Source organism: Anolis carolinensis, chromosome 1 (assembly GCF_035594765.1).
Source record: "Anolis carolinensis isolate JA03-04 chromosome 1, rAnoCar3.1.pri, whole genome shotgun sequence".
In the NCBI taxonomy this organism is placed as follows: domain Eukaryota; kingdom Metazoa; phylum Chordata; class Lepidosauria; order Squamata; family Dactyloidae; genus Anolis; species Anolis carolinensis.
Window position 1 is genome coordinate 349,982,923 of NC_085841.1, and position 27,509 is coordinate 350,010,431.

General features: G+C 38.4%; 1 protein-coding gene across 9 annotated transcripts in view; it reads right to left on the minus strand.

Moving 5' to 3' along the window:
• The window catches only part of cdc42bpb (CDC42 binding protein kinase beta), a 143,837-nt gene that overhangs the window by 102,947 nt on the left and 13,381 nt on the right, over positions 1-27,509 (minus strand). For all 9 annotated transcript variants that reach the window (XM_062968505.1, XM_062968504.1, XM_062968507.1 and 6 more), the window contains exon 2: positions 2,027-2,118. In XM_062968505.1, coding sequence (XP_062824575.1) covers positions 2,027-2,118 — 92 coding nt within the window. The remainder of the gene's footprint in view (positions 1-2,026; positions 2,119-27,509) is intronic.

Below are 27,509 nucleotides of genomic sequence, written 5' to 3' on the forward strand. Positions count from 1 at the left end.
TGTATTTTAATATATGTATTTTATGATGATGTGTTTTTACTGTGTTACGCCTTGCCTCAATCACGGTAGCAAATAAAATGTATTCATTTATTTATTTCATACAATATTACAGCAGCTAAAGCAAAGGCGAACATCAATTGTTCTGACTTTTTGTTTTCAACTCACAAATTTACAACTTGCAATTCAAAGAGAACCAAGGTGATCAATTATCAAATCTACTATGAAAATGTAAACTTCTAACAGTTGCAAGACAATGTGTCGGTGATCCGGAAGCTCAAATTGGTGCAAAATGCAGCTGCCCGGCTCCTTGCGGGAGTCCCGGTAAGATGCCACATAACACCAATCTTACGGCAGCTGCACTGGTTACCAATGGTGCTTACCTTCAAGGCCTTACATGGTCTAGGGCCGATGTACCTGAGGGACCGCCTCACTCCCTACAAACCCCAGAGATCCCTCCGTTCTGAGGACCAAGGACCTGTTGGAAGTCCCCAGTTTTAAGACCTTGCGTCTAACAACAACCAGACGCAGAGCCTTTTCAGTAGTGGCGCCATCTCTTTGGAACACCTTGCCACCTGAAGTTCGTGCCTTGCGGGACTTGTTGGCCTTCCGTAGGGCATGTAAGACACACCTGTTTCGACAGGCTTTTGAGTACTGTTGTTGATGTTTTAAAAGGTGCTTCTAGGATGTTTTTTTAAGATATTTTTTAAGATGTTTTTTAAAGATGTTTTAAAGATGTTTTTAAATTGTTGATTTTAGCCGGTCCTTGTAAGCCGCTCCGAGCCCTAGGGGAGTGGCGGCATATAAGTTTGAAAAATAAATAAATAAATGTAATGTGAAATATATAGTTGCAGAAGAGTGCTCAACTGTATTATGTACAAAAGTTACTTCATATGTTACCCAGCCAATCTGTCCCCCCAAAACTGGCAGCAGATTCAATGTGTTGCAGAACTGGTGTCAGGGGAAGGTCAAGGTGAGAATCCCCCAGTTCACAAACATAAAACTCTGTAGAGCTGCAGTCAATGTCTGCTGATAAATCTACATAAACGCAGCGACTCTTGCAGCATGCAAAAAATCCTGGGATCTAGCACTAATTAAGTACTATGTCCTCTCCTCTGAAACAGCCTGCTTTCTCTTACATGCATGCTAGAATAGTATACATGACTGACAGGAGTCTTCAAATATTTATTCTACTGATTTCTAATGAAAAACTGCATTTCTTAAGCCTTTTTCAAAAAAATTGAAAATTTAGGTTTTCAGATATTTGCAAATTGGGTACTACCTTACAAATTTGGATCCTGGACAGTTCATATTCCACAAAATGGTGTTGTATGCTAGCATTCCTGTATATTATATGTATTATTCTGCCAGGGAGAAGCAGCACAGAGATTGTGGAGACGTATAAACCCAGCCATTTCTGTAGCATCTCAAGGGCTGTTCCCATCCTGCCACTGAATTGCAAGGACGGTTTCAAAAATTAAAATGTATCTGGGGTGGGGGTATTACCAGGCCATAACACTGACAGACACCTCCTTGACATGCAGCTAGTCTTAACAACCAAGTATGATCATTCCAATTGCCTTGTTTTCTAGTGAAAATAGAGTTCCTACTAGTGTTATTTTCAATGCAATGTTAATAATACTTCCCATAATACTGTCTTGAAACTGTGTGTTAACCCCACCCTAGGATTCTATTTTCATGAAATTGAGTTTCTGCTGCTGCTGTGGCAGGTTTGGCAGTGATTTGCCCACTCCTGCCATAGACAAAAAGCTATGTATTATCTTCTCCCTATGACAGCTACAGATTCATTACACCGTCAAAAAGCAGACTCTTGGTTATAGCAACCACACAGAATCTTAAAGCATTTTATAACTATTTACTACACTCATTAAAGTTTTGTGAACAAGAGCCCACTTAGGTCTGAAAAACTGCAATCATAATGGAGAAACAATGTGAATATGAAGTATGTGGTGTATGTTCCATGTTCAGCAGACAGTATATTTACAGCTGTGCTACAAAAGCAACTTACCTCACCAAATGCACCCCTACCAATGACTTTTATGATTTCAAAGTCATCTCGATGAAGCTGCATCTCCTTCACCAATTGTGTAAATGGTTTTGCTGTTAAGAACAAAAGGAAATCACAAATTAAAATCCATACCATGCAAATATGTCTACAAATGTTATTAGCATGCTTGCCCTAACCTGTTTATATCTATAGCAGTGTTTCTCAAACTGCTGCTCCAGGCGTTTTGGACTTCAGCTCCCAGAAATCCCAGTCAGCTTACCAGCTGTTAGGAATTGTGGGAGCTGAAGTCCAAAACATCTGGCGGAGAACAGTTTTAGAAACTCTGATCTACAGCATGGTATGACAGCACATGTGAGTGCCTACACACTTTTTGCATTCACAAAACCATCACATCAACTAATTTGTTTGTAATGTTACTGTCACCAAAAGATCCTTACATTAGGATCTGTTACTGGAAATCTCAGAGCCTCAATTCATAGTTGCCACAGTAACACTAAGAACACAATTTGGTAGTAATTCAAGGGCAAAGGCCGGCTTACCATCTTATGTTTTTTCAGATTAAAGAGAATGTAGAATAGCACCAGTGTGCTGAATAGAGTTATATATAAACTACTGTAGTCAAATCAGAAATGAGAAAAAGTGTATTAAATTAACATAAAGTGCAGAAGGAAGTGCATAGGTAAACATTTATGTTTAAACAAAACCCAAATAAAGTGAGCATATTCCTTCCCAAAACATAACATATGTTTCAAACCAAGTCTGTAATGTCTACCTCACTGATACTCTCCCTCACACACATACAGCTAAGAGTAAGTTCAATGTAAGGTGAGAGCCATTCTTGGGAGTAGCCTACATCATCAAGTCAATCATTACCTTTGTTTGTTCTTTCAGTCAATTTTTAGGCCACCAACTTAAGAACAGTCATCACCACACAAAAGACAAAACAAGCCTGATTCACAGACAACTAGTGAGATCATAATTCAAAAGTAAACTGGAACATAAAAGACATTGTTTCTGAGCAAAGACACCAGCCCTTTTCTCAAAAATATACAGAAACTCACTGTTTCTGTAAAATTGTTATCTGGCAATACTGAGCATTAAGAAGTCATATTAATATATTAAGACCCAACAATCCATTTCCCTTACCTACTCTGTCTACATCATAAGCTCCTTGTGAAGCTGATAGGTGCAAATGCACAGTTCAAAATTATACCACTTGAAAATGCAAAACATTCTCTCTCCCTTGACCTGGTACACAGACAGAAAACTCTCCACCGGGAGTAGGAAGTGAGGAAGACTACATTATAGACAGATTGAATAAACAATAACAAACTACTTTCATTACAGTAACCCAAAAAAGGGAAACGCTAAAGAATGTTCAAGCTCTTGTACAGTGGAATTTATTTCACATGCCAGTAAGATTTATTTATTTATTTACAGTATTTATATTCCGCCCTTCTCACCCCGAAGGGGACTCAAGGCGGATCACATTATGTACATATAGGGCAAACATTCAATGCCCATAAACACATCGAACTGAGACAGAGACAACAGACAGACAGACCCAGAGGCAATTTAACCTTCTCCTGAGGGGATGTTCGATTCTGGCCACAGGGGGGAGCAGCTGCTTCATCATCCACTCTGACGGCACTTCCTCATTCCAATGTCGTAAATTAGTTAAACTTGCCTCCCCACTTTTATAAGTGGTACCTTATTTCCTACTTGATAGATGCAACTATCTTTCGGGTTGCTAGGTCAGCAACGAGCAGTGGCTATTTTTTATTTTTAATTGACGGGTGCTCACCCCGCCACGGGCTGGCCTCGAACTCATTACTTCTTGGTCAGAGTGATTTATTGCAGCAGCTGTTTACCAGCCTGCGCCACAGCCACAGATCTTGAATGCTCAAGATCCTACAAGGTAGACTACAGCAATACATGGAGAGACAGTTGCCTGGTGTACAAGCTGGGTTTAGAAAAGGCAGAGAAATGAGAGACCAAATTGTCAATATCCGCTGGATAATGGAGAAAGGCAGGGAATTTCAGGAAAACATCTATATCTGTTTTATTGACCATTCTAAAGCCTTTGACTGTGTGGATCATAACAAATTGTGGAAAGTTCTTGGTGGTAAGGGAATACCAAGTCACCCTGTCTGTCTCCTGAGGAATCTGTATAATGACTAAGTAGCAACAGTAAAAACAGACCACGGAACGACAGACTGGTTTAAGATTGGGAAAGGAGTACGGCAGGGCTGTATACTCTCACCCTTCCTATTCAACTTGTATGCAGAATACATCACACAACATGTAGGGCTTGAATAATCCAAGGCTGGAGTTAAAATTGCTGAAAGAAACATTAGGAACCTTAGATATGCAGATGATACTACTCTGATGGCTGAAAAGAGGAGCTGAGGAGTCTTATAACCAAGGTGAAAGAAGAAAGTGCAAAAGCTGGGTTACAGTTAAACATCAAGAAAACCAAAATTATGGCAACCAGACTGATTGTTAAAGTAATGGTATTCCCAGTAGTAACCTATGGATGTGAGAGCTGGACCATAAGGAAGGATGAGCAAAGGAAGAGAGACGCTTTTGAACTGTGGTGGAAAATTCTGAGAGTGCCTTGGACCGCAAGAAGATCCAACCAGTCCATATTCCAGGAAATAAAGCCCGGCTTCTCATTGAAGGGAAGGATATTAGACGCAAAGATGAAGTACTTTGGCCACATAATGAGAAGACAGGAAAGCTTGGAGAAGTGAATGATGGTGGAGGAAAAGGAAGGAAAAAGGAAGAGGGGCTGACCAAGGGCAAGATGGATGTATGGTATCCTTGAAGGGACTGGCTTGCCCTTGAAGGAGCTGGGGTGGCGACAACCGACAGGAAGCTCTAGAGTGGGCTGGTCCATGAGGTCACGAAGAATCGAAATCGACTGAACAAATAAACAACAACAACAACCCATAAGGTAATTTTTTGTGCTTTTTCAACACTGAAGATCAAATACATTGTTGCTTGTTTGAGGAAACATTTACAAGGCTAGGCTTTCCCATGAACTAGTTGTTCTTGGGCAATTTAATTGTTCAAGAAGGGAACCAAAGGGCCTTGTCCTTGATTGTTCACCATCTATTAGTAGAAGTAGTAGAAGGTAATTGCCTCCCTGGACTCCCCACATATCCTTAGAGTTTTCAGAGTTTAGGGAATCATCTGGAGCAAGTATCTGGAAAACAGGTTAGGCTGGAAGTGAAGGGGAAGAAAGTCCTATCATGCTATCAGGCTTCCACAAGGGCCACACTGGACTTCTCACCTAATAAATACTGAGTGTAGAGTCACATTTTCTGGTATTATATGTACTGAGATTCAATAGATAGCATGCTGTCTGTCTTGTGATTAGCAAGCACATACAGACTGAATGCACTCACCCACATCTACAATTTGCTACATTCAGATTGTATCCTAAGCTTTCACTTGTCTTAAGCAGTCTTCATGGACACAACTCTGCTTTCCTTTGAGAAACTAGTGTGGGAATACATTCATATTTTTACTGAGAAAACTATGTTGTAAGAAAACTCAATATATTGGAGACTAGATACTGAAACAGGGGGTTAATTAAAACTGGAAATATCACCTAAAGTTACAAGATATTTCAAGGGAAAATATGTTATACTTCAAAGTCCAAAGAACAGTATGCCTCTTTATGCTTTCATTTCTCCAGTTACTCCTTCAACCCAATCTGAGCCTCCTTCAAATGATTACCCAAGCTTCTTGTTTACATCATATTTCAGTGTACCTTCTTCTTTAAGAATGCAGAACAGAAGCACACATACTGTGCAAGATTAGATATCTAGGCATAGCCCAATAGGTCTGACTGTTTCTCCAGCACATCATGACTTACCAGCATATTTGTTTCATGACAAAACAGATAATACTTTCCTCATGTACGCATTATCTTGCACACTCTGACCATATATGAATTAACTCTGTGTAGATCTGTATATGTGCAGAATGAGGTGGTAGGGTCCTAAAGGAGTAACACTAATGGATTAAAAGCAAGATACAATGTTTCTGGATTCTTTGCAACATGAACCATGGAAGGAAGGGCAGGGAAAGTGAGTCCTTCAACCCAATAATCTGCAAAACTGCACCACTTCTATATAGTTTAGCCTCCTCATTCAGGAGTGTACCCATCAGGCACAAGAAATATTAAGACAGCTATTGTCATGGAGCCCTTCCAGGAACAATAAAGGCTCTGTGCTATCTATCTTATGTACATTTACTTCAGAGTAAGTTACACTGAACACACGGAGGGCACTTCGATATATACACTAGACTTGTAGGATTCTTCATACCTAAGGATGCTTTCAGTCACAATAGGTAAAAAAGGGACTTTACTCTTCCCATGCAAGCAGATAAAAGAGTAATCCTCCTGCAAAAATATTGAGCTCCTCACCTTAAAAATATTTCCACAGTCCCTGCTTCACAACATAACAGAAAAACAGAAGAGTTGACAGAAGCTGGGTTACAACACTGTACCTATCTCAAGGTTGGACTTCTGTAATGTGCTTTCCTTTGGGCTACCTCTGTATCAAATTCAGAAACTCCAGTTGGTTCAAAATATGGCAGCCAGATTGGTTACAAGGACATCCAGGTGTGAGCATACTACATCAATACTAAAATAACTCAATTCGCTGCCAATTAGTTTCTGGGCAAAGTAAAAAATGTTGGTTTTGACCTTTAAAGCCCTACACGGTTTGGGTCCAGGTTTTCTCCAGTATCGCCTTCTGTTACGGGTTTGTGAAAAAACAAACTGCGTGCAGTCCTATCCAGACTTATCCAGCTCTTTTGTGCATCCACAATGAGCAAATACAAGCCAAGAAAACGGGAAAAATCAAAGTTTACTCTTAAGTAGCAGAGTCAAGGAGAAAACAAGTAGCTTCAAAAACACAAAACCTCCAGCTTGAAAAATAACTCAGTCCATCTGGAGCAACAAACTCACATAAAGTTCTTTGCATTAAATTCATGCATCTTCTTTGGAGATTTCTTCTTCAATGGTGCAAGGAGACAAGCATAGTAGGCTCTCAGCCAGGAACTTACTCCGAGTAAGTTCTGAAGCAAGCGATTCAGTAAGTCCCAAAATGCGTTACAAACATTCCCCAAGTTATACCCCATTCAGGGAGTGGTTCAAGCTTGTTATCCTTGATTGTTCTAATTACCCAACTATGAATTGTGATTGACCAGGTGTTTTCCCCTTAACACACACACACAAGTGGTGATCCCAAAAAAACTTAAGTCAAATACATCCATATGCAACAATACCTTCCCCCATACAATCCGCCCTAAACACTTAGATCTTCTGGGGGGAGGCTACTCTAGCCAGCCAGAACCGGACTGGCAAACGTCACCCAGAAGACCTTTTCATTGGCCACCCCATCTGAAGACCTGTATCTTCCGGAAGGCCTACCCAGCCAGTTTTAATCATGAATTTTAAACTCACATCTTATGTTTTAATCTTTGTTCTGTGTATTTTAACATGCATTTTATAGAAATATGTTTTAATCTTTGTTCTGTGTATTTTAACATGCATTTTATAGAAATATGTTTTAATATGTGTATTTTATAGAATATTTAAAATGATTATGTGTTTTTATGACAGTTGAATGAAAATTAATGCCTCCACCTTAACTCCTCAACAGATGGCAGTCCTGGTATGCGGCAGGTACTGGCTTGTTCAGTAGACTCTCCTCTATAGTTGCATTTGGCGGGAAGCCTTAGCATTGAACGGTTGTGTTGTTAAAGTGCGAAGTATGGAACCCTGCGCAGACTTAAACAATTGTGATGTCTCATGGGCCATGTAGTCCCGTTCCTAGTACTATTGTGGCAGACGAAGAGGAAAACTTGGGTTTCCCACCGATTCAGCCAGAATTGGAGCCCTTGCACCTGCAGGATGTTTGCCCTCAAGAAGTCAGCCAAACAAGCCTTGGGCAGAATTCTCCCCTGTTCTCTCGTAAGGATAATTATAATAGAGATAGAGGCGCTAGGGAGGCGAAGCGCCGAAGCGCCAGAATTGCTGCCAGACAATTAGCTGATTAAGCCTGTTTCCCTTGGGAAATCTTAAGGAGTCATGCATCTGGACACAGTATGGGTTTCACTTCTTGTTCCCCAGGGAAAGTGTTCCTTGGCAGGAAAACAAGATCCTATATAGGTGTTTACCCGCAAGGAGATCCTTGCGGAGTCAATTCGTCAGCTTCAGGAGTGAGATCGTGTGTGGACTACGCTACTCCAGTTCCTTGTTTCCAGGACCTTGCCACGGACCTTGTTCTAGTTCCAAGCCTGCCTTGTTCCCCGGACCTCGCCACGGACCTTGTTCTTGCTTCTTGCTTCTTGTTGCCTCGTATCAAGTCTTGTTTGCCAAGAATCTAGTTTGTTTTCCAGCCTTGTTGTCAAGCTCCATTGGACTAAAGGACCCTGTCATTTCCCCACACTTGCTCGGCAAGTGTGTGTTTCGGTTATTGGATTATAACTTTGGACTCTAATATCTCATATTGGACATTGATTTCCTGGACTATATTTGACCTTTCCTGAAAGGCCTACTTCTGAACTTTATTCTTCACTTGTTTTTATTGACTATATATATTCCTTTAATAAAGATATTACATAGATTCTGGTCTCTGCACATGGTTATTGGTGCTCTGCAGCCTGGGTCCTGACAGCAATGTGCAGTCGAATTCTTGACAACAGAAAGTGTCACCCCAAAGGAGATTCATTAGAAAATGCAAGCTGTTGAGTACTGTGCACTGTTAGGTGAGTAAGTTTAAAGATGTTGAGGTGGGAACATCTGACTTGTGTGACAAACAAAGAGTTGGACGTCCTGTGACAGCAACCATCGAGTTTCACAAGCAAAAGGTTGACAGATTGATTCAGGATGATCGCCGTAACACTCAGAGAGAAATTTCAAGCATAATTGGCATTTCACAAGAACATGTGGGTCACATTATTGCTTTCTTGGCTATCAGAAGATCTGTGCACGATGAGTACCCAGGATGCTGAAATGAAAGCGCACAGACTTTAAATTTGCCAGGAACTCCTTTCACGTTACAAGAATGAAGGTGACGCCTTTCTCCATTCAATTATGACAGGAGACGAAACGTGGGTACGCCATTACGACCCGGAGACGAAGCATCAATCTATGGAGTATCGACACAAAGACCCGCCCCAGAAAAAAAAAAATTCAAGACACAGCCCTCAGCTGAAAAAATCATGGCAATAGTGTTCTGGCATGCAGATGCTGTTATCCATGTTGATTTCCTTGAATGTAGAACGGCAATAAATTCAGAATGTTACATCACAACACTGTGAACTTTGAAATGACGGCTAATACGGGTCCAAAAGGAAAAGAGAAATGTTTTCCTGCAGCATGACAATGCCAGACCACACACTTCACATGCCACCACAGCAGAACTTCAGAGACTGGATCTCACCACTGTATGGTATCCTCCATACAGTCCAGATTTAGCACCCTCTGACTTTCATCTGTTCCCGATAATGAAAGAAGATCTGTGGAGACATCATTATGCTTCTGATGAAGACATTGAGAGAACTGTGAGACGCCGGTTGCGGAAACAGAGTGTCAAATTCTTCCATGACGCCTTCAGAAAACTTGTTCATCGTTGGCAGAAATGTATCCAATTGTCTGGTGATTATGTGGAAAAGTGAACAGTGGTAGTTAAAGAGCACATTCTAAGGATTATTTCTGCGTTTGATTTATTAAAATATTCCCATCCAAACCCAAGTAATGAAGGCGAAGGCATTAGTCTTCATTCAACCCTCATATATATATTGTAATCCGCCTCAAGCCACAAGGAGAGGCGGGAAAGAAGTAAAATTATTATTATTATTATTATTATTATTATTATTATTATTATTATTATTATTATTATTATTATACATATATTTAGGGCCTGCAGTAAGAAATGTGAACCTCTGCATCCAGTTTGAAATGATGACGTTCATTCTAACTCTTGAAGATTGTGCCATCTCATTCTGCTGCACCTGTAGGTCACGATGACAAGGTTAAGCATTAGGATTATTAAACAATGTAGGAAAAATTTAGATGGTGCAACTTAACAATGGAGGTGAGCCAACCTGTCACAACGTGTCCATTTCTTATAGGACAGCTTGCCTTGTTACAGGAAGCTAAATTAGATGGCACATAGCTTTGGAATTTCTGCCTTATTGAAACCCCAATACTGACACGTTAAGAAACAACAACATTTTTCAAAAGCATTTCTGTTAGACCTCTTGTTCCACAGTAAAAGCCAATATCCGTTGTTGATCTACTTACTGCATGTAAGTAATACATGAGAAATATTACTGTATTCCTATTTGCTGTAGATTACCCTCAAACCTTCTCCCCCCCTCTCTCACCAATATCACTAAGCTTTAGTTCACTAGAACACAAACTTCTGCTACCCTGTTTCCCCTAAAATAAAACATCCCCAGAAAATAAGACTTAGTAGAGGTTTTGCTGAATTACTAAATATAAGGCCTCCCCTGAAAGTAAGACCTAGCAAAGGTTTTGTTTGGAAGCATGCCCGCCGAACAGAACACCAGAGCATGCAGGATCGGTAAATGTACATACCATAGATTGTTGTACATGGAAATAATGGTAGTAACAAGAAATTCTTGATAGGATTCCGTTTGTCTGGTTATGCTGGTTTGTGATGACAACTACTGTACAATATATAAATGTTCATTTTTTTGTTCAACAATAAATGGAATTCTTCTTCATGGAAAAATAAGACCCCTGAAAATAAGACCTAGAGCATCTTTGGGAGCAAAAATTAATATAAGACACTGTCTTATTTTTGGGGAAACACGTTATAATCATTTGTCATTTTTTTGCTGTTTTTTTAAAAAATAAAGATTCTGCAAAAATGCCCTCTAAGAAGGAAATAGTGATCCACTTATTTTTGCATCCAACTTTAGCTTTATTATAACATTTCTGGAGTGAAAATTAGAACTACATGGAAATTTTCACACACTATTTACACAAACCAACACATAGTATTCAATGTGTCGTGTTACTCAATGGCCTGGATACAAGTGCAAGAAAAACAAATTCTTCTACGTCTATCATACTACAATAGTTTTAATTCTTACTGTTTTGACAAGGGTGAAATGAGAGCATATTGAGAAAGTATGCTATGAGGAAATGTTAAGAAAATTAAATCAGAACAAAAAGATTTTTACCTCTCTTTTTAAGTCTCATTTTCAAGAGAGAGAGAGAGAGAGAGAGAGAGAGAGAGAGAGAGAGAGAGAGAGAGATCTGTTTATGACTTCTTGGCCTTTTCACGTGTTTGCTAGTCACAGCAATTAAGGTGACTCCCTTTGACCAACTGCATGCTTGAAGGGACAAATAAATAGCAGGCTATATAAACTGATCATATTGCATTATAGATTCTTCTAAAGGATTCCGCAAATCCATGTCTATGTTAACTGTGAATTTAATTTTAAACAAATCCCTACTAGCGCTTTAACAAAGAGAGGAGAATCTTTTCATTTCTTTCTGTTATTCACTGGAAACTATCATATACCAGATGGACAGACAGTTTGATCTAGCCCACTACTGCCTGTTCCAAATGGCTTTCCAGGTTTCTTTCATTACCTGCTACTTCACCCTTTTAAATGTAGATGCAAAGGAAGGAAACTGTAGCTTCAGTGGGCAATAACAGTAATCTCCAATTGAACTGTACACCTTCACGGTTTGGTAACATGCTACGATCATATCATCTCAGGAGTACATTCACATTTTACGCTAGAGCTGCCAAACCCTTAATCAGTTACACTTCGTAAACATAATTCATATAAAAATGTAAAGGACCAATGTGCTGTAACTTGCCTTGAGGTATTTTAGTTTAAACAGCATATTTGATAAACCATACATGAGAATATATGTTAGTATAACTCTCAGAACTACAGTGCAGCTTTCTCTGCAAAGAAACAGACAGCTGCCAAAGGTGGCCCTTGCCTCAGTACGTTTCCTGACTAGGTACAGAAACAAAGTGCAACACCTCGTATTAATTTATGGAGCTGTGAATCAAGAGAACCAATTATTTTACTAAAGCATTCTGTTTGGCAATTTTAACCATATTGTGAATCTAGGTAATCCTGCTTCTTAGTTTTTCATATTATCTACACACCCAAAAAGATGCTGACAAAAGAGAACACTGCAAACTGAATCTTCAGATGTCTGTACTCTGGATTACATGTCACTGTTCCCTATAGGGAGTATCACTCCTGTGGTAAGAGTCCCCATTCATCCTAATGTAGTACAATATCCAACATGAATATTAGCTTCCATGTAGATAATTTTCCATACTATGTACTAATGATGGTTCGCAGGAACTGGGAATCCACTACACCAGAAGTGTCAAACTCATTTTTCATCAAGAGCCACATTAGCCTTATGGTTGCCTTCAAAGAACCATTTGTAATTGTATAAATAGAACTATGTTGCCCTGGCACTGAAAACCTTGCGGGTCGCATTAAATGACATGGTGGGTCAGATTCGGCCTGCAGACCTTGCGTTGATACTAGTGAGAAACTTACCACTGCAAAGCTTAGCAGCTTTGGCAACAAAACTTGCAACCTGAAACGGTAATGCAGATAGGTCTCTAATGCTCTTTTCTGTAATACAGTAGTGTGTCACTTATCCAAGCCTTGCTTATCCAAACTTCTGGATTATCCAAGCCATTTTTGTAGTCAATATTTTCAATATATTGTGATATTTTGGTGCTAAATTCATAAATACAGTAATTACAACGTAACATTCCTGCTTATTGAACTACTTTTTCTGTCAAATTTGTTGTATAACATGATGTTTTGGTACTTAATTTGTAAAATCATAATCTTATTTGATGTTTAATAGGCTTTTCCTTAATCCCTCCTTATTATCCAAGATATTCGCTTATCCAAGCTTCTGCTGGCCTGTTTAGCTTGGATAAGTGAGACTCTACTGTATTTTGTATCTTACAATATTCAGAAAAAATATTGCAAAATACTCCAAAAACAGAAGTGTGAACCTACCTGGCATATGATGGTGTTCTTGTTTTATTTTAAAATCTACTATAATTTCAATGAATTGCGAGATTAAAGTTGGAAAAGAAGGAAAGTAATGTTAGCATTCCTAAACATACATATTCTATATGGTAACAATACACCAATGCCACAAGCAGTTAATATAACAGGGATTTTTATGGAAAGGTAATTTATCCCTACTGTTCTGTAACATAAACCCTTAAATATATCAATTTGATTTCAGAAAAAATCCTTTTAAATGCACCATTTACTTCAGTTTCTCTGCCAAGAACAATAGTGGTTTAAGTTGTGTTTGCTACTGGGACTGTGCAGAAAGATTTACATAAAACATGTTTCCATTAAAAGATAGAAATCAAGAGCAATAATTAGTGAATATAAATGTGTGGCACACCTTTCTCTTCATTTCACTTCCTATTAAGAAATTGCAGTAAATGTTTTCAACTATGCTCTATGCTCCACACCCTTTTTTCCTTTCTTAAAGAGAATTCTAACTGAAATGTCAGTGAAAAATGAACCTTTGCCTTCAGCAAAAAAATCATTAAAACATTTAAAAAGGCATTCACTGCTGCTATTAGTTGTAATAGATGCAGTGAAACAAGAGACCTCCTTAAAATGTTGGCAGAAAAGTCAATCTTCACTTTAGAATTGTTTGTTTTACAAATGTCATATTCTACAAGGGAAATGCCATTACTGGTACAGCTCATTATATTATCTGCAATAATTTTTCAATATGGCTATCTTTTTTTTTAAAAAAAAAAAAGATCTATAAGAATTGCTGTATATACTTGTGTATAAATTGGCCTCGTGTATAAGTTCAGGGCACATTTGTAGGCCAAAATTATGGATTTTGATGTCAACAATGAATAGGTCAAGGGTCATTCCAAGGAGAGGGGAAAGTGCCAGTGCTGCCACCTCAGTGATCCAGCTATTCCTGGCCACCAAATGCTCTTTCTTCATCAACACATTCAAGAAGGCCAGAAGTAAGCTAGAGACAGTAGATGAGTTCAGTGCTTCCTTGAAATCTCATCACAGACTAAGCTCTTACACCTTTCTCTACTTAGAGAAAGGGATGATTCATTTATTTGGTAAGAGTTAAGGTACAATATTTACATTGACTCGTGGATAGATTGACTCAGATTTGGGGTGGATGTTTTGGACTAAAATTTCTAAATTTATACATGAACATATAGAGGCAGTCCCCAAGATAAGATCAGATAGGTTCTATAGGTTTGTTCTTAAGTTGAATTTGTAAGTCAGAACAGGTACATTTTTAAGTGTAACTCCAGTCACACACACATACACACACATACACAGCAAAGGGAAGGGTTAGCACCCCTATGGAGTTTGTTTTGCTGACACCTTTTCCTAATGATAACTCTTTCAGGAATGAATTTCCTTTCCTAGAGGTAGATTTCTCTCACTTCCTGTTATCTTAGCCCTGTTCTTAACTATGAGTTGTTTGTAAGTCAGATATCGGTAACTTGGGGACTGCCTGTACAGGACACTCTACTTAAAAGAATTACAAAACTGTTTACAAGTAGTATGTTTTGAAATCTGTAAATTCCTTCATGACCCTCCACTGGAGATAATAAAAGATAAAACCCAGAGCACCAGTGCCTGAATTGATGCTGTTTTACAAACCCTGATTCACAAATATTCCAATATCATTGGTACACCATGGCTAAAGTCAGGAAGAAGAAAAAGCTTTCTCAATCTCTTAACCAAGTATAAGAAGCCAGGATTATTTTTCTTGTTCTTTGAATGTACAGACAGCTGATTCATAGGTCATTTCATCACACACCTATTTTGAAAAACTGGCCAAAGTTCAAGGTTTTTCCAGAAACAAAGAAGGACTTTTGAATTTCTTCTCTTCTAATTTTTTGTAGTTACTATTTATTCAACAAAATATTGGTAGTTAACAAGTTGTAGTATAAGTTCAATTTTAACACAGTCCTGCAAAACCGAGTCACAAAACATTTTTAAATGTATGATGATTTTTACAGAATTTGGCATTGTGAATCCAAAAATGACCTCAGATTAGACCCATCGTATACAGTTTTTCCACAACTTGCATTGATATATTTACGTGGTGATATGTGACTGAAAAAAGTATTGAAATTAGTAATACCATTTGTGAAAGAAGTGTATGTCGCATGACATTTAATCATGTTTTTCTAAACTGACTCACAAAAATAAATTTAAAACAGCTAAAATACTGAAAGGTTTTCTCTTTACATGCCTGTATTTAGATTTATCAGTAAATATCATATTGCGCTATTAATTGATATGTCAACCTATTTTAACCTACAATCTATTTCATTCCTCAATCAAGCAGATGTGAGATTTTAATTGCAAAATTCACACATAACTCGTTTAACAAGGTAAGTATTTTGCAACCTTATAAAGTAGAGTTATAATGTTCCAAAGTTCCAGCCACCTGCCAGAAGTAAGCATTTATTTAACAGATAAAAGAATTTCCCCACTTGCTTCTGCACTTACAAACATTCCTGTCAAATGAATTTTAAAAATATTTGCCTGGATAAAGGTTAATGTTAATTTGGAGTCAAAGGAGGCAGAACACTTTCCTTGTCTTCTTCCTTTTTTATATAATACTGTCTCCACACACCAGATCAGAAGGCAAAACAGTATGAAGAATACATTATAATTCACACAAAGATCACACAGTTCCACAGGAAGAATGGAAATATATATCCTGTTAAACACTAAGATAAACACTAGTGTCTGCATGACACTTATTTTCAGCATATTTGTCAGTTCTAAGATATACAAAAATGCATATTCTCTAGTTCTTAAACATAAATCCCAAAATGCTGTGTTTTTGAAATTCCATGGACATCATGGTGACAACTGTTCAGAAGCAAATGGCCTACTAAATATAACATGTGAGTACTGTATAAAAACCTAGGCAAATAAAAATATAATGCTGCAAATAACCTAATGCCATCAGAACTCAATATCAAGAGAATAGTCTCCTTGAAAATTGAGCTATTAGCTTTATATTTTGGTCAGACAGCTACCCATGAAACTTAATTATAACTGGACTGAATAACATTCAGAATGGTTCAGATAATGACAAATAAAACAAAATTTAAAACTGTGTAATAATTTGCCAAAAGATATTCTATTACAATGCCATACAACTACTACTAATATCACACACAATTGATTTTTTAAAAATAAGCATGATAATATTTTAGTGCAGAATGATAACATTTCAGTGGAGTATGCAATTCACTCATCTAATTATTCTGGCTGGCCAAGCTGAACAGTGGCCATTTCTATGACTACTTACCGAAGCAGTTATAGCCCACAATTTCAACGAGTACAGTATTTTCCAGAAATGACTAGTTAGATGTAAACACTGTAAAGAAACCTTAAATTAAGGCAGCACGTCTGAAGAAAATTTACTTCAGAGTGCAGGAAACTGCCAAACACATGTTTTTTAAAAAAATATATATAAGAAAATTACAGTGAATATGTGCCCATGGACTCAATATTCACTTTTTTTACATTAATAAATTCATGATAATTGCATTACAAATAAATAATCTCTCATGAATTCAATAAGAGACTATTCCCATAAAATAACCATACATATTCCTGGACACGGTATTTTATTCGCTATTCACCTCTCTATTTAGTAGTCCCCGGGTTTTTTGAATAACAACTGTATAAAGATAAAACAAATCTTCCTAGTATTTCTTAAGGTAGGACAGGGCTCAAAATGTATCTAAAAAAAAAATCAACATTTTGCATACCCAGGTAATGGTTTGATGAGATTTACATATCCATGGATACTGTATCCATAGCTTCTACAGTTTCAAAATATTTCAGGGGAGCGGGGAAATGTCAAAAAGCAGACCTTGATTTGCCATTGTACATGAGGGACAACATTTTGCTATGTCATTGTATATAACATGTATTGGCATTCATGAGTCCTGAAACAAAATCCCAGTGGAAACCAAGGGCCCACAATATTTTCTGTCCTTCAAGTGGCCACTCAAAGCAAATACTCATATGGATTTTCCAAACTTTTTGTTTTCATGACTTTTGAATATATTGCTTCATTTTAAATACTAACCAGAACACAGGTGATGAAGATATTATAACACATTTAGTAATGTCAGTTTCAGTAAATCAGAAGTGGGAAATGAGCATTCTGAAGGATTTATTGACACTGGGCATATCTTTTACAGTTGCCAAAGCCTCATGTTAGTGTCTCAAAGTCTCCCGATCCTCACAATTTAAAAATATGGCATAATATTCAGACTATTTGTACATGAAAACTTTGCACAAGGGTCCCCAAGTACTCAAACACCCACTAGAAACCTGCTCCTTGATCTCTCCCTCTCTTTCTCTGTGGTAGTTCCTCTCATACTACTATTCCAGTTGCCATTTTGAGAAGCACTCCAACAAAAAAGGATATATTTTCATATGTTATGGGGTATATCCCACACTGCATCTGTGGGAAATGGGTCCCCCAGTCCTTAGATAGTTGCCAATGATTTTAGTAAGGAACCTATCCAGTTTCCAGGCAAGAAGTTTTAGATAAACTTCCCAGTAAGCATATTACTATTTATCAAAAAAGCAAACTATCTGGTTTTAGCTTTTTGTAAGAGGACATCAAACAGCTATATTTCCAAACATACCCATTTGAACTATTTCCACATTTATAAGCGAGTCAGTGATGCGGGTTTGATCTTGACAAATGATAATATTCCTAGGCAATTAGTATTTCAACAGTAGAATAAATTCAATAAGGGCTTAACCTGCTCTGAGTTCTCATACCCAGTAAAACTTCTCTTGCTGTTAATGAAACTATAAAATAAAAATTGTATAATTTTTTATCTTTTCTCTTAAAAAGCTAGAGAAACATCTGTCCCCAAGGTTGACAAAGAGCTTGAAAGAAGGAAGCTCAAGTTAAAAGGAGGACGCAACCGACCTTATACCCTCCCACAGAAATAATCCATTATCTTCTTGCAGCTGTCACCCTTTTTAGTCTTGATCAAAGAAGCATTTCCCATTTCCTGAACAATTCTAGAGGCCTAAGCAATACAAATATAATGTATTTCCTATCAATGCTTTTATTTTAATGCATATGTTGTAAGTATTGATATATACTTTTAGAAATAACACTAATCTTTTCAAAGGAAAAAAACATACAATTCTGAGAAGGCTAATTTACATGATTATACACAACAGAAAAAGATACTAAGAAACAGGCTCCCTATTCTCACTCTAAAACATAAATAACTGAAGACACGCAGCTAACCAAATGGTTACAGAGACAGCATCTTTGATATATGGACATTGTTTCACTGGGTACAGAAAGATCTCCTGAACTTTCAGGCATGAATAAACACAGTCTCCTCAAAACCCAGCATTCATGCAAGTGACATAGGAAGAAATGCAATCTTATGTGTAAAGTCAAAGTAGTTGTACAATCTGCTATAACTAAAACATTGGAACTGATAACTGATAACTAAAAATGAAGGCTGCCCTGATAGTTGTTTTATGCCATGCTCCAAGCACACAAGCTAGGTAATACATGGGGTTGTATCCAGCATTATCCATCCAACAGCAAAGTGTTACCTGTTGGAACACAACCCCGCCCCCTTCACCTTGAGACATCTGCTATCGACTGAACTGGGATATTTTGGCCATTCATGGAATTTGATTGGAAGAGGGAAAATGCAAAGTTCCACTTCACAAATAGAAGTTAATCCTCACAACAAAACAACACGGCAGCAAACAGTGCTGGCGGTTTTGCCCTAAGTACACATGCAAAAAATAGAGCCCTTAAATAAGCTGTTTCAACAAGTTCCAACAAGATATTTCACCCATTATCCGAAAAAACTGATTAGCCAGAATTACATAAACTTGGAAGACTACTGGGGCTTCCTTTAAAATCCTCAGCTCCCTTGGAAAACAGCAGAACAAGTACAATGGCAATTATCCATGGGTGATTTTTAATAAAGTATTCTGTGACAACATTATCAATAAAACACATTACTCAGTGTGTTCATTATAATAACATAGCTTATTTTTTTTCATTCTTCTTTATGTACAGAAGGAAGTTATTCAGGACAATCTGAAACACGATATGAGGTGTAAAAGTTAACTGCTCAGGCAGCATTTGATGAGTCTATCATCTCATTTAAACTGAAATTGTTCTTCTACTTATAGAATGCAGCATGCCAGAGATTAGTGGTCTGGACAGATACCATACTGAATTGCTTGCACTGCAGACACTGCAATGACAGGCCAAATTAAAATGTAAATCTGATCATGTAGAATATCACCACACTGACTTGGTATGATTAGTACAGGAAGGTGAGAGACGGTTATATGTATATCACAAAACAGAACACATAGTAAAAAGCATTACAATGTCTTTATCTCTTGTCAAGAGGAATAATAATAACAATATGTATTCTTTATTTATTTATTTATTTATACCCCGCTTTATCTCCCCAAAGGGGACTGAAAGCGGTTTGACATAAAAGTATTGCTATACATTTTAAAATATACAAACATTAAAACAGAATTAAACACAAACAGGACTAAAAAAAATCACCATTTAAATCCACCATAACATATTCAAAGTTAAAAACCACAACACCCTCTGATTAGATCTCAAACATCTTCATCTTTAAAAGCCTGTCTGAATAAAAAGGTTTTAACCTGCCGCCAGAAGGACAACAGGAAGGGGACCATTTTGGCTTTCCCGGGAAGGGAGTTCCAGAGTCGTGGAGCAGCCACTGAGAAGGCCCTGTCTCTTGTTCCCACTTCCGAGCTTGAGATGGAGGTGGGACTGAAAGAAGGGCCTCTCCTGAAGACTTCAGGGCCCAGACAGGTTCATACAAGGGGATGTGGTTGACCAAATAGCCTGGAACTGAACTGTCTAAGGCTTTAAGATCATAACCAGCACTTTGAATTGTGCCCAGAAACAGACTGGCAGCCAGTAGAGCTGCTGCAACATGGGGGTTGTCTGCTCCCTGTAACCATCCCCAGTTAGCAACCTGGCTGCATCTCTTTGAACAAGCTTATGTTTCCGAACACTCTTTAAAGTCAGTTCCACATAGAGTGCATTACAGTAATCCAGATGGAAAGTAACTAAGGCATGTACCACCAGGCCAGATCTGAAGGTTTGTAAAGAAAGGACTTATAAGAGGGGTGCTACATTGTTGTTATCTCTGGACTACAACTATTGTTTGCTCCGACTTCAATGTCAATGGTATGGGGTTCAGCACATGAAGCACCTCATAGTATGAATGTCAGTATTCTGTAATATAGGAGGTCCCCAAGTTATGAACAGGGTAGGTTCTGTAGGTTTGTTCTTAAGTTGAATTCGTATGCAAGTAAACACACATACATTTTAAGTGTAACTCCAGCCATATATAGCTTTGGATAGCAAAGGGAAGGGTTAACAACCCTGTGGTGTTTGCTTTGCTGTCTGTGCCCCTGTTCAGTAGATTTTGCTTCATTTTCTGTCCCTGTGAGAATTGGATTATGAAAAAATAGCTTGTTGTGGAAATAAGGATTGGTGAGAAAGCTTCAGCTGAGACACCTTTTCTCAAAGCCAACATTAAAAATTGTGGCACAGACACTGAGAACTGGGATGCCCTTGCCCTTGAGCGTTCTAACTGGAGGTCAGCTGTGACCAGCAGTGCTGCAGAATTCAAAGAGGCACGGATGGAAGGCTTAAGGGAGAAATGTGCCAAGAGGAAAGCGCGTCAAGCTAACCCTTCCACCTGGAAACCGATGTCTTCACTGCAGAGGCTACGAGGGATCGCTTAAGTAAGTAAGTAAGTAAATGATAACTTTTTCAGGAATGAATTTACCTTCTAGGGCTAGATTTCTCTCACTTCCTGTTGTTTCACTCTGTTCTTAATTATGAGTAGTTTCTAAGTCTCATTTCTTAAATGTCTGTCTCGGATGCTGGTTTCAGTAATAGCTAAAATTGAAAGGAGACTTGGGGGGGAGAGTTTACAGATTGGGTTTACAGATTTTATTTTTTTCATGTCAGGAGCAACTTGAGAAACTGCAAGTCACTTCTGGTTTAAGAACATTGGCCATCTGCAAGGACCTTGCCCAGGGGATACCCGGATGTTTGATGTTTTTACCATCCTTGTAGGAGGCTTCTCTCATGTCCCCGCATGGTGAATTGGAGCTGACAGAAGGAGCTCATCCGCGCTCTCCTCGGATTCGAACCGGCAACCTTCAAGTCAGCAACCCAATCTTCAAGTCAGCAATCCTGCCGGCACAATGGTTTAACCCATTGTGCCACCAGGGGCTCTTACAGATTTTATTAACAGTCCCTATAAACTTCTTCCTTGTAATGAAAGTATTAGTTGCAGAACTTCATGCACAGCACATACCAGTAAAAAAAAAAAATCAAGAGCCAATGTAGAGTAATGCATAACCTCAGAGAGCAAAGTCTCTACACTGAGCAATACAATTAAGAGCTGACCCTGTTCTGCCTCACATGGCTATTATTAAGAAAAAGTAGGGAGGAAAGGCAGGATAATATATATTTCTAAGAACCTTTGAAAAAAAGCAATGAAATCCATGATCCATGTATACTAAACACAGCAAAAATGCAAACTTCGGCTATCAGTTAGGATGTAGCATACACAATATTTCCCAGTCTTAAGAAAATGGAAACACTCCCTACTCTCATACTTAAATTCTTTCCTTTCCTATTTTTACCCTTTTCAGTATTCATTGTGGTGTCTTTCCCAGAGGTTGATGCTAAAAATGAGTAATATCAACCAAGCTCTTTAAATTCAAGTTCAAATCATGGCTTCAGAATTAAAGGACAATATATATATTTAGCATTAATCTCTTGAGCAGATACATAGCAACAGCAACTGTGCAGATAAAGTAGCATGTTCGTACTGAAAAGGAAACTCAAAGAGAATTCATATAGTAATCTGAAGGCAATTTGCTAAAGACATCATTATCAGGAAGGCATTCTATCATTGAAAAATCTAGCTCTTGATTTGAAATTCAACATGGTAAAAAAGATTTTTCACATTTTGAACTGAGCAATTCTTATAATCCTCATTTTAGCAGTTTCAGAGAATTTGCAATAAATTAAAAATCTTAAAAGAAAAAAATGCAAAGCAATATTGTAAGAATAAAATGAGCAGGTTTAATAAGAACTATGACATTGACTGAGGAACAAAAAACCCTAAACATCCATTCTCAGTATAGCACCAACATTCCTAGAAGCATTATAGATCAGAAAGATTGTATTGATATATGTAATAAAAATTACATATGCTCTAAAATGCTGTCTCTATAGAAGAATGTGGCATCTTTTCAAAGGGGTCTCTCCTTAACTTGATACAATTGGCCAAACTGGGCCCTTGTTCAGAGTATTTCACCTCACTTTCTGTCCCTGTGAATTGGATTTTGAACATTTTGGCTTGCTGGTGATAAAGCTTCAGTGGAGACACCTTTCTCCCATGATAACTCTTCCAGGAGTGAATTTCCCTTCCTAAGGGTATATTTCACTCACTTGCTGTTGTCTCACCTCTGTTCTTAACTATGAGTCAAATGTAAGTCGGATGTTTGTAACTTGAGGACTGGATTGCCTGTATTCATCCCTTACCAGGACCGGCCTGAGGAAATTTAAAGGGGTACACAAAAAAAAAAATTTGCGCCCAGCCTCCCGCGCCCTGACACCGCCTCCCCCACCGGGCGGCCTTGCCTCCTGTGGCGCAGGCGGCGGGTCCAGGGCGCGCAGCACGGGAGGTGGGGCCAGACCTGGCCCAACCTCCCGCTGCGCGCGTCCTGTCCCAGCCAGGCTGCGGCGGGAGTCCTTCCAGGCCGCAGCTTAAGCCCAGCCTGGCTGGGTCTTCACCGCCTCCTGCAAGGACTCCCATTGCAGTGCGCGCGCCATGGGAGGCGTGGCCGGTCCCGCCTCCCGTGGCACGCGTCCTGGCCCAGCCAGGCTGCGTGCAGCGGGAGTCCTTCCAGGCTGCAGTGAAGACCCAGCCTGGAAGGACTGCCGCCACACGCAGCCTGGCTGTACCAGGGCGCGCCCCGCGGGAAGTGGACAAGACCTGGCCACGCAGGAACCAACTACTATACTGACCAACTTATAGAAACAATTTCTTTTCTGTCTTCCTAAACTACAGCTAGGATTCTAAAAGGGTAAAACTAGAAATAATTTATCAAAATAATAATTAAATGTTGTTTTGTCTTTTTCTGTAAAGGCACATATTCTTTACCTTATCAATTCCATTTCTGATACCTGGCAAAGGAGGCTTCCAAGCACAAGCAAGAATTATTTTTGCTGCAGAAGATCAGAAGTGGTATGAGTTTCCAGACCATAAATATAATTCTGAAAGCACATCAGGACTGTGGTTCCCAAACATTGGTCCTCCAGCTGTTTTGGACTTCAACTCCCTGAAGCCCCAGCAAATTTGGACAATAGTCAGGTATCCTGGGATTCTGGGAGCCAAGGCCCAAAATACCTTTAAAACCAGAATTGCGGGAACACTGGTTTAGCATATAGTTAATCCTCACCACAATCTCTTCTGGCTAGAGTTGGTAGAAGCAATCCAACCACATCATATGGTCCACATTATCCACCTCAGATAAAAACAACAACAACAACAACAACAACTTTATGTTTATACTCTGCCTCCATCTCCCCAAGGGAACTTGGGGTGGTTTACATGGGGTCAAGCCCAGGTGGTTACAGTCATAGCAAAAAAAACATTCCAAGTAAAAACAGATCCATATAAAACATAGTAAAATCACATCAATAATAACACAAATAGTTAAAAACCTGAGCAGGCTCATAAAAATGAACTGGATCAATGAAAGTGCATGAAGAGAGGAATGTAAACTAGACAAGAAGTAGGTAACCTGAGCCCCATGGTAAGGGGCTTGGGATGAGGCATATATTGAGGTAAGTTTATAAATCTCAATTTACTTGAAATCCTCATAATACAGAAAATATATTGTGGCCTATCTTCTCTTCTCAAACCAACTATCAGTACAGTGCAATGATATCAACCTGCACAGATATGCACTAATGCAGTTAAAAGTAATAGGATCTAAGTGTGATTTCAAGTTCCTCCGCTAAAGGACTATAACTTCAGTAACAGTGACCAACTACATAACTGTCATGGGGGTAAAATTTTCAATTACTTGAGTCAGCAGGCACCTGGCTAAAGCAATCCATGTGTAAGTTTCTGCCTTGGTCCTGAAACATATAACAAGAAAATCATACAGGATCTCCAAAACTAACAATACTATTCCATTTCCTAATTACCTGGCTTTCCGTTGTTCTTTACACATCACTTTAAAGAGCCACCTATAGTACCAAATTCAGAGAAAGTCTTATAAGATACAACCTAAAACATTGATCAACTATATCCAGCAGTCGTAATATTGCAACAGATCTAGTATATTGCAAAAATGTCATTGGAAAGGAAGTAATGCTGATGGTACTGAAGGGATGAACATGCTAGAAAGAAAGAGTAAAATTCATGGTATGAGACAAACCACTTCAAGATGAGCCATGAAAATGTGTATATCTCTCTCTTATATTGCAATTTTACTATTTTCCACATTTTTGTTGTTAAGCACATGTTCTTGTTTCCCTATGGTAGCTCTTTATAAGCACAATCATGTTAACTTTTTTGTATGCAATCTCCAGGAGTCACTGGCCTTTTCAGGCAAAAAAGATTATGTGGTAGTTTGAAAATCTAGGGACTCTTGGGCTAAAAACAACTGCATATTTGATACATAAAAAAGGAGAGAAGAGCATCACTTCAGAACAGCCAAGCCAGTCAAAAAATTAGAAAAAATGACAATTAATGAAGAGTCATAAAACAAAATAAATTATTAATTATATCAACATACTATGAACAGGATGCTTTAGTTTCTTCCTCAAAATACATAAATTGGATTTAAAATATCCATTTAAAATAACTCTCAAAAGTGATACAGAAATATAAGTATATTTATTATCTCTTACAAGTGAACTTTAAGAGACACAAAGACACAAAGAAGCAAAAATAGGAGCTGAAGTCAGATAGTATAACTATCTATACTACAAGTTAGTGAACTTTCTGTTCATTAATTTGCTGTTATAGAAGTTATGAAGATACATAATACCAGGTGCTTTACCTATATTTCAGAAGAAAGTACTGGAAAAACACCTCCAAGAAAAAACTTTTTGCCTACATAAACCCTTTGAAATTCATGGGGTCACCTCAAGTTGACTGGTGAATTGAAAGCACACATGCACGAGCAGATAAACATACACATATATAAGTATTATTTAGAGTTGGCCAAATCGCAGAGATACTGTATTTCCATGTAGTACCAAGTAACTGATTGCCTCAGCTCACAAAATATTCTAGACGCCAAGATTTTCAGTAAGCAATTTTCGTAAATATTCCTATGTGCATATATCAAGTCAAACAGAATCTTAAATTTACAATCACTTCCCCACATATATCAATGGGATCTAAACTTAATATATTATTATTTTAAAAAACACCATGGATACTAGGTGGCCAGAGGTCTGTATAATACTCTTAAGAAAGTTTGAAGCACCTACTGAGTTTTATAGTAACTAATGTTCATGCCGGATATATGGAGACTTGATTTAAATCCATCACAAATATGAAATAACATATAATCCATTTTAAATTTTTCTGAGCATGTTACAACTTTAAAGTTGAAAGCAACACAGAAGCTTAAGAAAAATGAGCCAAGATCAGCCATTTAAAAAATTCCATCCATATGCTTTGTACCTTTCACTGCCATTGTACGTTGCATTACCATATTTAAGTTACAAAACCAGTTTTGACACACATTTCCAACACCTGCTGCCTCTACTATGCTATGTAGGTAATCATTAGAGTGCTCACCATGACAACTACACATTGCTGCCAGCGAATGACAAATCTGTCAGAAAGCTATGAAAGGAAAAACCAAGTACAGTAGAGTTCCAGTTATCTTACTTCCGCTATCCGATACACCGCCAGGGGCTTGCCGGCGCGTCGTATTCTCCCTGTCGCGGTGGCGCTCATGGCTGCGGAGGAGGGGGAGGCAGACTCAGCAGCAGAGGCAGCCATGGAAGGTAAGGGCCCGGGCCTTTGGAGAAACTGGGAGCGTGTTGCTAAACAGCAATGTGGCCCGGGTTTTCCTCAGCCGGGCCCTTGCCGGAGGGAGGAAACTGTTCCCTCTGGTAAGGGCCTGGCCTTCAGAGAACCCAGAGCTTCCCTAAACCGGGCCTCCCTATTATCCAACAGATCCAGTTATCCGACATTCGGCCCAGCCGTTTAAGTCGGATAACCCGAACTCTACTGTACAAAGAAATGTGCTTTCTCACACTTAGGAGTAAAGATCTATATTTAAACTTACTTGTAGGTCTAACTTCAACACAGAAGTTATCACTGTTTAACTACAAAAGCAAAGTGTCACATGCCTTGCCAGTCATGGTTTTGTTGGCATATGCATCAACATCAAAAGCTTATTTTTATTTGCTTTGCTAACACTGACAAATTTATTGATAAACTCGTTTCAGCCACATGGGAAACCATTTCAAATGACAATTCAATTATTCTATGAAACAAAATCTTACACTGCTTATCTTAGGCATGAACTACTTTTGTCCCATCCTACAAAATTTGCAAAATTTACACAAACTAGCTGTGCGAATAACATTTCCTTTAACTGAGTCAAATGTAATTCAGTTTTAAAGTTACAGTAGAATCTCACTTATCCAACACTCGCTTATCCAACGTTCTGGATTATCCAATGCATTTTTGTAGTCAACGTTTTCAATATATCATGATATTTTGGTGCAAAATTCGTAAATACAGTAATTACTACGTAGCATTACTGCGTATTGAACTACTTTTTCTGCCAGATTTGTTGTATAACATGATGTTTTGGTGCTTAATTTGTAAAATCATAACTTAATTTGATGTTTAATAGGCTTCTCCTTAATCTCTCCTTATTATCCAACATATTCGCTTATCCAATGTTCTGCCGGCCCGTTTATGTTGGATAAGTGAGACTCTTTTGTATCAGTGAACTTATGAATGAGGCAGAATACGGACACAGCTTGTAATAATTTGCAGAGGTTTAACTGAAGTTCATTTATCACTACACAAGCCTTCTTCCCATTCTTGATAGCATCACATGTTCACAGAATCACAGTGTGAAGAGATCAAATAAGCCATCTAGTCCAACGAAAAGCACAATCAAAGCACCCCTCACAGACGGCCATCCAGCCTGTTTAAAAGCCTCCAAGGAAGATCATTAGTTTAAGATTAGTTCATATTTCTGTGCACATTTAAATAAACAATGAAAATGAACCCTGATAAGTGCTAATATT